Raw genomic sequence first — 10650 nt, 5'->3', positions numbered from 1 at the left:
CCTTTCACTACCCTCTACGTCCCATACACCATTGGAGAAGACAGCCACCATCTTAACTGGGGTGTGGTAGGAAAGGAGGCCCTGGGTACTGGGGTGGACATCATGGAGCTCTTGGCCTTGTCCCCAACCCGTTTCCTAGGGGGAGGATGGGGGAGGATCACCCCTGCTCAGTGTTGAGGATCGCCTGAGAGAAGATCTCTGTAAACCCCGGGAATGGGAAAGAATAGTGTGTAGACGGGCACAAAGGGACATTGAAGACGGGCTCTCTGTGGACAAAGGGGCTCAGCTGTCCCAGGGAGACTCGAGGAAGACCAACAGGAACTGTGTGTATGAGTATGTAAAAAGGCCCAGTGAAGCCCAGGACCTAGAGGGGAGGAGGGCTCTCCCCAGAACAATAGGAGATGCTGATGCTAGCTAGCCTTGCCTGAGCTCACACAGAAGTCTCTGTCTGCCCCTTAGCTGCCTCTATCAAGTGGCTTCGTCTACAGTGTTTCTGCTGGTCTCTGAGAACTCTGTCTCTTCTCTGGCTAGCCCTGAAGTCTCTCTGCTCTCGACATGCCGGAGTCTCCCTAGATCTGTTCCCGAAGGTGTCTTTGACTCTGTCCCCAGACTGTCTCTGGAATTAGCAGAGAGAAACCATAGAGAGCTGAGATTCCACACTGGAAAGAAATCCTTTCCATTCCAGGCCATAGCATGTGCCAAACTTCCTCCCTGTCCTCCTCGTTCATCTTTCCATCTTCTAGAAGGAGAGAGGAGGAGAGTCTAGAACTCAGAATATGTGGGGCTATCCCCTTCCCAACCCCATTCATTCAAGTTTTTTAGACATTCATTCAAGTTTTCCATGACCTGAGGGAAGGCAAGCAGAGAGAGCTCCCTAGGAGGAAAGGAGGCAGGAAGCTGGCTATCTGACTAAAGACAAGACCCCTCACTGCACCCCATGACCGTGGGATGCTCTAAGCAGAGAGGACGTCCAGGGTTTGAAGTGTGGTGCTCACCCTAAGAAGCTGGAGGACAGAGGGACAGGAAAACAGCTCTGGAGGTGTGAGAGAGAGTATACAAGTAGGATCCACGTTAGGGGAATCCCTCATAAAACCAGGCTCCCACAAAGTTTTTATTTGAGCACACATTGCCAACCCCCCCCCCAAAAAAAAGATTTGCCCAAAGAAATCATTCCTCTGGAGATGGCCTCAGGATGGATCACTCTGGGAATGCTGTTGGGATTCATTGAAATCCTTCTTGAATATCCATCCACCCCATAACTCATGGGCCTCGGCGGTGCCTGGCAATACTTGTCCTATTGGTCTCTGGAGGGCAGGTGACATCTTCTTGTTCCTCCACCTACTGTTCCTGGACCCTTCCTGACCCAACATCTACTGCAGAAGTCAGACCAGAAGGTACGCACAGCTTGCCAGAATGAGATAATAATGACTGATTCCAAGGAGACAGAAAAAGGATGTGTACTGACAGCAATGTGGACGCACAGGGGACTCCCCAACTGACTCAGCCATGTGAAAGGCACGTGGACGACGTTCTCAGTCCAGCAGCAACGTCTGTCGAAGATGGCCATACGAATGGATTTGCTCAAAATAAGCCTGCAGGGACCGGCTGTGTTGGACCGCATAACCCCGACATAAAAATTCCATCTTTCTGACACCAACAATTTTTCTGCGATACTAACCACAGAACACCATCTTGGAAGGATTGAAATGACACATGAACAGGTGGATGACAAAAAGGCCGTGTGTGAATGGGAAAGGAAGTGGCTCATCACAAAAAGAGCAAGAGGACAGTAGAGGAACAGCTGAACGCCTACCTCATTAATCAAGAAGGTTTGGAATTTAAGAAGACTTCAAAGGACTGAGCTACGTCAGCTAATGCTGGGGCATTGCACCCTTGCAGAGATGGTGAGTTAAAAACTCTTATTTTGAATAAAATGATAATATCCGTTCTGCTCCAGGAGCAGAGAGGGAAGGGAGGGGGAGGGTTTGGAGCATATAATTTCAAAAAACATATGTGGAAATTTGTTATTACATGTAATTGGTCAAACAAAAATCTTTATACATTTTAAAAAATCATGCAAAAAATAAATTTGCTTAGGTAAAAGTTACAGTAAAATTATTTTAAAACTTATGGGAAAAACTTACTGTGCCAATGAACACAGAGAAACCTACACCTTTTAGTGTTAAAAAAAAAAAGGTGGGGGGCAGCTGGGTGGCTCAGTGGATTGAGAGCAAGACCTAGAGATGAAAGGTCCTGGGTTCAAATGTGACCTTAGATACGTCCTAGCTCTGTGACCCTAGGCAAGTCACTTCACCCCCATTGCTGGGTCCTTTTTGCTCTTCTGCCTCAGAACCAATGCATTGATTCTAAGATGGAAGGTGATTAAAAAAAAAAGACCAGGAGAAAGGCTTCTAGGACTTGTTTAGGTCTCTTGCAGAGGAATTTTGTGAGAGGACAGGGACAAGAGTTCCATGGGAGGGCGACTGTGATCTCCATTGGAGAGAATTCACAGGGATGAGCTTTCAGGTCCAGGGAAGCCGAGAAGAAAGGAGCCCAGTGGCAGGTAACAGAATGAATGGCAAAGAGCTACATGATTCTGTAAGCTGTGTGAGCTGAGGCTGAACAAACGAATGCTAAAGAGGGCAAAAAAGATTTACAAAAAAAATTCTTTGGTAGGGCCAAGGGGAAGAGCTAAGCAGGAAGGGGCCTGCTGGTCTGGGGGAGATCCTAGCAGCAACTAGACCAGAAAAGGCAGAACGAGTTGGCCTGATGCCTTGACTTGGTTCCATTTTCCTTACCTAGAAGCATGATGTTTGGATTAAGAAGCCTGGCCTGGGAGAGCCAGGAAGGACATCTGAAAAGATGCCTCCTGCGGCCTGGATGTTTGATATGTCTCAACCATGGGATGTCACAGTCAAAAGGTGAATGGGACCTCCGGCCCAGCCCATGACTAGGCAGAGGTGACCAAGATGCTGAGGATACGGGCATCCCGACCGGCACCTCGAGAGGACAAAGGACAACACCATTCCCAGTTAGATCTCAAAGACCACCTCCATGGATCAGTTAGAATTCTGGGAAGGAAAGGCTCTTGTTGGGAGAGCTCTTCTCTCTGATGGCCTCCAAAGGGTCTTCATCAAAAATCAGAGGCTCTCTTTTCCCCTTTCTTTTCTCTAACGAATATAAGGGATGGCCATCATAGAAGGGCCTGGGGCATGGGAGAAGGGAGAAGGCGGGGATATAGCCAAAGGGAAGAACTGGGTGAGAAATGAGATTGTGTAGCTGTCTTCAAGGATCTGAAGGGCTATCATGTGGAAAAGGAATCAGACTCATTCTGCTTAGCCCTAGAGAGCAAAAGGGGCCATTGTGGTCTGCCATTGATGTGTAGAAACAAGATGGAAGCCTGATGGCAGCAACAAGTGGAACGGGTAGTCTAGGGAGGGAGCGAGTTCCCTGTCCCTAGAGGTATCCAGGCAGAGTCCAGGCGGGCACTTGTCCAGAGAGATTTGAAGAGAGAATTCCTCTTGTGAAATGGCCTGGAAGAGAATCTCTGAGGCACCTTCCAACCGTAGATAGGATAGAGGCAGAAAGGAAGAAGTTAACAGATGGAGGAGAATGAATCTGTCTGGAGACAGCAGAGGGGATGGAATGAAGGGCCTCATAGAGGAGCCATCTAGGAGTAAAAGAGGAGCGAGCCACAGAGAGAAGGGAGAAGAGGGAGCTCTATTCCCCCCACCCCAGGAACCCCGAAGCGCAGGCAGCTCCAGTCCCTTCTCACAGGCCCCCAGGTCAGCCCAAAGGAGACACGAGGGAGAGGAAGGGAAGGTTAGTATAGACGTATTCTTGTTTCTGGTGGGATCAAGGGGAGGGAAGGCTGGGCTTGGCAGGCAGGAGATGTCGAGATTGTTGGCTCCAATGTCAGGGGTCACCAGCCACACTGGCAGGAAGGGAAGCAGCTCCCGATTTTTCCTCTTCCAGACTTTCCCAAGGTTTCTCAAGCTGCGTGGAGGGGCTGAGTGGGGGGAGGATGGGAGTCAGAGGAGGGCAGCTCACTCCCCCAAACGCCCAGTTCTGCCCGGGTCTCAGGGTCCCCCAGAGGATGGGAGGAGGTTACCTGGCCCCCGTACGGCCCGAGGCGTGCAGGGTCCGCCGGCGTTGCCAAAGTCGGATGGAGGCCCTGGCCTCATAGCTGAGGCCCTTCGGGGCTGGCCCAGAGGCCGCTGGCTGGAAGTGGGCTATGTGGTGAAGGGCCCCGAACCAAGTGGTAAGGTAGTAGCCGGCTGCGGGTGGCGGAGAGGGCCTTGTTAGCAGGACCACTCATTGCCGGCCTCTGGGCCTGAGCTCCTCCCAGATGTCTTTATGTCTGCTAAGTCGTCACCACTACCATGTTTGGGGGCCTGTCCGCAGCTCTACAGGGTCCCCTAGTGTAATGAGAGGTTCCCACCCCAAGAGCAAGTCTAGCCTACAGTGGGGCCTCCTGAGCCAGCCTGGGGCCCGCCAGGATCTCCATGAAGATGCCCTCCGAGGCCTGCTGTCACCAGAGTCAGTGGGTCCCCCCCACACCCAGGTCCTTACTTTCCCCCAGCAGCTCTGCAGGGTCCAGAATCTCCATCAGGAACTCCACGTCCAGCTGGGTGGCCTCGATGTGCGGACTCCACAGGAGCTCCTCCGTCAGCGCCGGCAAGAAGTCGTCGGCGCCCAGGGGTTCTGCAGGAGAGGGCTGCTGGGCCAGGGGTTCGCTGGGCCTCCCCCAGCCGCCCCGCACGTAGCCGGGCTGCTCTTACCCTTGCTCCCGCCCTGGCCCAGGCTCTCATAGACGTCCCGGCAGATGGCCAGCAGAAGGGCCACCTTGCGGTGAGGAGTCCAGGCGGTGTGCAGGCGAGCCAGGCGGGCATGGATGCGATGCCTGGTCAGGCTGGGGACAGGAGCTTCCAGGGACTGCAGCGCCCCAGCTTCTGGGCCGCCGGCTTCCTGGAGCGCCCTGGCCCGCATCACCTCCTGACGCCACTGAAGCTGCTGAAGGTGCCGGGCCCTGAGCAACTGAAGTTTGGTCCACAGGAGTGGCTGGAGAGGCCTCAGCACCACCCAGCACATAGCGGCCTCCACCACGGCTTCTGGGGAGAGCAGGGGAAGGACGGGATGTCAGACAACGCCCTGTGCTGCTTGGCACACCCTCCACTGACCTTCTCCATCATGCCCCTGGGCCAGGCACTCTCTCCCTGTTCCCCCTTCAGATTCCTCTTAAGTCTCCTCTTCCCCCATTACCACGTAAGCTTGTCAAAGACAGGGACTGGCCCTGTTTCTACTTAGATACATATGGCTGCTGCTTAGCACAGTGCTGGGTACATTGCAGTAAGTGCTTAATAAATGTTTGTTGACTGACTGACTGACCTCGAGCCTTCACTAGTAGAAGGTAACAGATCTTTGCTTCAGGATGCTCACAAGGCAAGGGGAACAATTCTTCCAATCAGTGACCACCATCCCTACCCCTCACTTGAGGCTGCCACCCCAGGTCCCATCATCCTAGAAATCCTCTTCTGGGTCCTCTTTCCTTTGGACTGACCTCTATCACAGTGCTCCTCCACTAAGCGGAGTTCTTGCACCTCCCATTGCAAGAATTCCTCCTTCTGGCTTTGAACTGAGCTCTGGCCAGTTCTATCCATAACCCCCTCCTTCCTTTGTCCTTTCTCTTCCTCTGGCTATTGATCCCAGAGAGCATGTTAGTATTTCCAACAGACATGAGAGAGAATGTAGAAAGGGAATCTCTCTGTCTCTGTCTCTCTCTTTCTTCCTCTCTTTCTCTCTTCTCTGCCTCTCTCTACTCTCTTCCCGTCTCTTCTCTCTATCTTTGTCTCTGTCTCCTCTCTTCCTGTTTCTCCTCTTTGTCTCTAACTTTGTTTCCTCTCTTTCTCTCTGTCTCTCTCGATTCTCTTCCCATCTCTCCTCTCTTTCTTTGTCTCTGTCTCCTCCCTTCCTGTTTCTCCTCTTTGTCTCTGACTTTGTCTCCTCTCTTTCTCTCTCTTCTCTGCCTCTCCCTACACTCTTCCCATCTCTCCTCTCTTTCTTTGTCTCTGTCTGTCTCCTCTCTTTCTCTCTGTCTCTCTCCTCTTTGTCTCTTTCTTCTTTCTCTGCCTTTCCTTGGTCTCTGAGTCTCTTTCCTCTTTTTCCATCTCTCCTCTTTCTCAGTCTCTCTCTGTCTTTCTCTCTACCTCTGTCTTGCTCATTTTCTCTTTCCTAGATATTCTCTTCTCTCTTGACTTTATGACGGCTCGCTCTTGGGTCTTCTCTTACCTAGATAACCACTCCGGGGTCTCTGTTGCTGGTTCATCCCACAGATCCCCCCTCATTGAGGATGTCCTTGAAGGCTCTGCCCTGAGCTCTACTCTCTTACACGATGACCCCATTCAAGGGCTTTAATGACAATCTCTCTGCAGATGACTCTGAGATCTATAGATAAAGCCCTGGTCTTTCTCTTGTGAATCTCCAACTGCCTATGCAATATTTCAGACTGGGTGTCCCCTAGGTATCTCTGTCTCAGCATGCCCCAAATGGAACTCATTCTGTTTTTCCTAAAGCCAACACCTCTTCGAAAAAGTCCCTCATTCTGGCCAGGACACAGTTGCCCTTCCAGACACCCAAGCTGCCATCTTGGCTTCATCCTTGACCACTGTCTCTACCTCAGTCAGGACAGCTGATCAACAGGTGTCCACTCTTGTCACTTCTACTTTCTCCATCACTCCTAGAATCCAACATCTTCTCTTCACTCGCAGAGGCCACATTTGAACCTAGGACTTCCAGGTCTGGCTCTCTATCTACTGAGCTGGATTCTAGGAGTGATGGGAAAGCTGCCCCTAATCTAGTTGTGTCTTACTTTTCTTCTCAGACTCCAGGTCCAGCCAAAGGGCTTTTCTTGCCCTCCCTTCAGCTCCTCTGTCCAGACTGTCCTCCATGCCTGGAAGGCTCTTCCTCCTTTCTTAGAATCCCAAGTTTCCCTCAAAACTTCAGTCAGGCAACACTTGGTACCGGAAGCCTCTCCTCCCAATCATGGCCCTCCCTTTTCCTTTCTCCAAATCAGCTTGTATATACTTATATCTGTGCACGGGGGGGCATCTCCCCTGAGAGCAGAGATTATTTTGTTATTTTTGTCTCTGAACCCTCCTCCCCCGTGCCCAACACAAGGCCTGGCATATGGTAGATGCTTATTAAAATACTTATTAAGGGACAACTAGGCGGCTCATTGGATAGAGCACCAGGGCTGGAATCAGGAGAACCTGGGTTCCAATCTGGTCTCAAACAATTCCTAGCTGTGTGACCCTGGGCAAGTCACTGAACCCTGATTGTTTAGCCCTTGCCCTTCCATCTTAGATTTGCTACTAGGAAAGAAGAGAATGTGGGAGGATGACCTTCTAGACAAGGGCCATCTATGGGAGCAGCGGGCAATGATGTCGTGAGGTAACCTGTAGTATAGATTGTTCACGCATGAGCTGCTGTGGGCACGAGCAAACCTTATTCTAGGTCGATAAAAATCATGAGTGGGCACAGACTCAGCAGGCCCAGATTTGCTCACTCACTCACGCGTGCCCTTACCTAGATCCTCATGGACCCCAGTGGGTGGTGCAATCCTGGCCCTGTAGGCAGTCTGGACCTCTGGGTCCCTCACCAGGTGTTCCTTGAGGTCAGTGAGGAGACGACGAACATCCTGCAGAAGTTCGGTGGCTGGGTCTCCCCCGGCCTCTGGCCCCTGGGGGTCACTTGGGGCTTCCCTGAGCCTGGCCTGAAGGGCTCGATGCTGCTTGGCCACAAAGCCGCCCCGAGCCCGGGCTAAAGACCGCACTCGGTGGTACACCCCATCCTCGGGCTCCTCCTCCTCCTCCTCCTCAGCCTCTTCAGCCTCCCTCAGGGGCATCACCACAGGCTCAGCCTCCCCTTCCTCAAGGCTGTAAAGGGACCAGGCCTCTGGCTCAGTCTCGGGACTGGGAGGACCCTCGATCCAGGAGACCCGGTAAGGACCCAGATGTTGAGGGGCTACAAAGAGAGGGAACAGATGTTTCTGAGCCTTCCCTTTCCCCAGGCCCATCCCAGCCAGGTAGGGGCCACCCTTCCCACTTACCCAGGGAATCCCTCTGAACTGTCTTGGAGGCATCCTCCTCTCTGGGTCCCCATGGACCGTGGTCCCTCAGGTACAGAGGATTCACCACTGAGAGGGCCCCTTGGGTGGAGGTGATCTGGGCCAGGCCCATCTGGAGCGGTTCTGGTAGGGAGGAGGGATTGGTAAGGGAGGGGTCAAGGGATCTAGTCTGTCCATTCCTTAGCCCCTGGGGTAAAAGGGACACCCACCTTTGAGGGTAGTTCCAGGCCCAAGGGCTCTGGGAGGGAGGAGCAGGGGCTGGGGCAGGATGTCCCTGGGGAAGGAGAAGAAGGTCACCATCAAAGGAAGGGGAGGGACTCCCCTTCAGGTCCTCCTGAGCTCCCTACTTGTCCCCATCCTACCTGCTGGTGGAGAGAAAAGCCAGGAGTTCAGGCAGATCTGGGAAGCTGAGTTGGGAGCCTTGAAGGGACAGGCCTAGAGACAATAGAGGGCTAGTTGGCTGGGAATTCCCAGGGCCTCCTCCCTCTAACTGGGTCCCAGGAGGGCTACCTGGGGCTTCAGACAGGGCACAGACTTGGGTCTCCTGTCAATGCTCAGGGTAGTGGGGGGGGGGGTCCTGGGCACCTGGAAAAGGACTGAGGATCTGGGAGCCTGACTCCCTGGACTTGGGATAGGAGGCCAGACATGTAGAAAGAAGGATCCCCTGCACATTGGTGGCTGGGGTTGGGCCTGGGGGTCTAGAGGCTTAGAGATCTGGCAGGGGTCTCACCCGCAGAGGTCTCCAGAATCCGGAAGGTTCCAACAGCCTCAGGGTGGGGGTCTGTATTCATAGTTAAGGCCAGGCTCAGGCCAAACCCTGTGACTAGAAAACTCTGGAAGGATCACAAGGAGAAAAAAGGAGAGGTTACCCTGGGGGAAAGAAGGTGGAAAAGCCACCTTAGGGGCCCAAGGAGGCTCAGGAGTTCTCAGGGGAGGTCCCTCCTCCCCCAACATACTTACCCCTGGGGGCTGCAGGGCCAGAATGTCCAGAGAACTCCTGGCATCCAGGTGGGGGATCTGCCATAGACCCCGAGTCCTCAGCAGACGGAGTTTCAGTTCTGGGAGCCTGAGGAAGGTTTGGGGGGGTCTCATCTGGGCCTGCTCCTGCACCCTCCAAGAGGGATGCCAGGAAAGAAGAACAGGGGAGCAGGGAGCTAAGAGGTAGGGGAATTAGGGTTCGGGGCATCCTACTCGATCTGAGTGGGTGTGTGGGGTTCGTAAGCCTGTGCAAAGGATATTAAATATGATCATGATGAAGAATGGGTTGTGATGGATGCAGGAGGGGGTTGGAAAAGGAAATGATCACAACCCCCCTGCCTCACCCCCTCACCTTGTCCCTTCTGGCAGAGGTTTATCTCTCGAATCCTCAGGTTGGTGCATCCTCTAGGCATGGGGGCCAATGGTCACACACCAGACCAGGGGGAGTCCCAAAGAGGGCTGGAAACCAATCCGCCTCCCCCAGCCTTAGGACCTGGCCACTGAGATGGGCCTAGGACTCTTGGGTCTATGGGGAGACTATGGGGGGAGAGGGCAGGGGAGCCTAGATGGAGGTTCCTAGGAATAGGAATCAAGGAGGTCAGATAGCTGGGTACTAAGAGAGGAGAATGCATAGGGCGTGGATGCCATGGGCCCAGAGAAGAAGAGATGGGGTGGCCAAACACTTGGGCTCCTAGGGAGAGGAGATGGGGAGGCGGGACCCTTGGGCTCCTAGGGAGAGATGGGGGAGGCAGGACCCTTGGGCTCCTAGGGAGAGGAGATGGGGGAGGCGGGACCCTTGGGCTCCTAGGGGGAGGAGATGGGGGAGGCGGGACCCTTGGGCTCCTAGGGAGAGATGGGGGAGGCGGGACCCTTGGGCTCCTAGGGGGAGGAGATGGGGGAGGCAGGACCCTTGGGCTCCTAGGGAGAGGAGATGGGGGAGGCGGGACCCTTGGGCTCCTAGGGAGAGGAGATGGGGGAGGCGGGACCCTTGGGCTCCTAGGGGGAGGAGATGGGGGAGGCAGGACCCTTGGGCTCCTAGGGGGAGGAGATGGGGGAGGCGGGACCCTTGGGCTCCTAGGGAGAGGAGATGGGGGAGGCGGGACCCTTGGGCTCCTAGGGAGAGATGGGGGAGGCAGGACCCTTGGGCTCCTAGGGAGAGGAGATGGGGGAGGCGGGACCCTTGGGCTCCTAGGGGGAGGAGATGGGGGAGGCAGGACCCTTGGGCTCCTAGGGGGAGGAGATGGGGGAGGCGGGACCCTTGGGCTCCTAGGGAGAGGAGATGGGGGAGGCGGGACCTTTGGGCTCCTAGGGAGAGGAGATGGGGGAGGCGGGACCTTTGGGCTCCTAGGGAGAGGAGATGGGGGAGGCGGGACCCTTGGGCTCCTAGGGAGAGGAGATGGGGGAGGCGGGACCCTTGGGCTCCTAGGGAGAGATGGGGGAGGCGGGACCCTTGGGCTCCTAGGGAGAGGAGATGGGGGAGGCGGGACCCTTGGGCTCCTAGGGGGAGGAGATGGGGGAGGCGGGACCCTTGGGCTCCTAGGGGGAGG

At 54.5% G+C, this 10650-nt stretch overlaps 1 protein-coding gene across 3 annotated transcripts; it reads right to left on the bottom strand.

Moving 5' to 3' along the window:
* Window positions 1-1034: 1034 nt before the first annotated feature.
* On the bottom strand, window positions 1035-10127 carry RINL (Ras and Rab interactor like). 3 transcript variants are annotated; one of them, XM_056796128.1, is made up of 11 exons: window positions 9456-10099; window positions 9086-9191; window positions 8856-8958; window positions 8488-8560; window positions 8335-8399; window positions 8108-8248; window positions 7585-8022; window positions 4782-5111; window positions 4573-4704; window positions 4112-4277; window positions 3794-4009 (listed from the first exon to the last, which is right to left on the bottom strand). In XM_056796128.1, exons 1-11 carry the CDS (start codon window positions 9503-9505, stop codon window positions 3916-3918), a joined length of 1698 nt encoding a protein of 565 aa, XP_056652106.1. In that variant the 5' UTR covers window positions 9506-10099; the 3' UTR covers window positions 3794-3915. The 3 variants fall into 3 exon arrangements, 2 of the variants coding, with proteins under 2 accessions (XP_056652105.1, XP_056652106.1); XM_056796127.1 differs by lacking the exon at window positions 4112-4277 and having other exon boundaries at window positions 1035-4009; window positions 9456-10127; XR_008911605.1 differs by lacking the exon at window positions 4112-4277 and having other exon boundaries at window positions 3898-4009; window positions 4573-5111; window positions 9456-10126.
* Between the last annotated feature and the right edge of the window lie 523 nt (window positions 10128-10650).

Source organism: Monodelphis domestica, chromosome 4 (genome assembly GCF_027887165.1).
Source record: "Monodelphis domestica isolate mMonDom1 chromosome 4, mMonDom1.pri, whole genome shotgun sequence".
Classification (NCBI taxonomy): domain Eukaryota; kingdom Metazoa; phylum Chordata; class Mammalia; order Didelphimorphia; family Didelphidae; genus Monodelphis; species Monodelphis domestica.
The sequence above is the reverse complement of the archived record's forward strand: the minus strand, read 5'-3'. Positions and strand labels throughout refer to the sequence as shown.

Excerpts from the sequence above, each read along its gene's own strand:
- RINL (XM_056796127.1), bottom strand. The coding sequence starts at position 9,505 with ATGCACCAACCTGAGGATTCGAGAGATAAACCTCTGCCAGAAGGGACA. Across the intron at positions 8,400-8,487 it reads GCTTTTCTCTCCACCAGCAG|GGACATCCTGCCCCAGCCCC; the intron begins GTAGGATGGGGA and ends CTCCTTCCCCAG. Across the intron at positions 8,023-8,107 it reads AGTTCAGAGGGATTCCCTGG|CCCCTCAACATCTGGGTCCT; the intron begins GTAAGTGGGAAG and ends CTCTCTTTGTAG.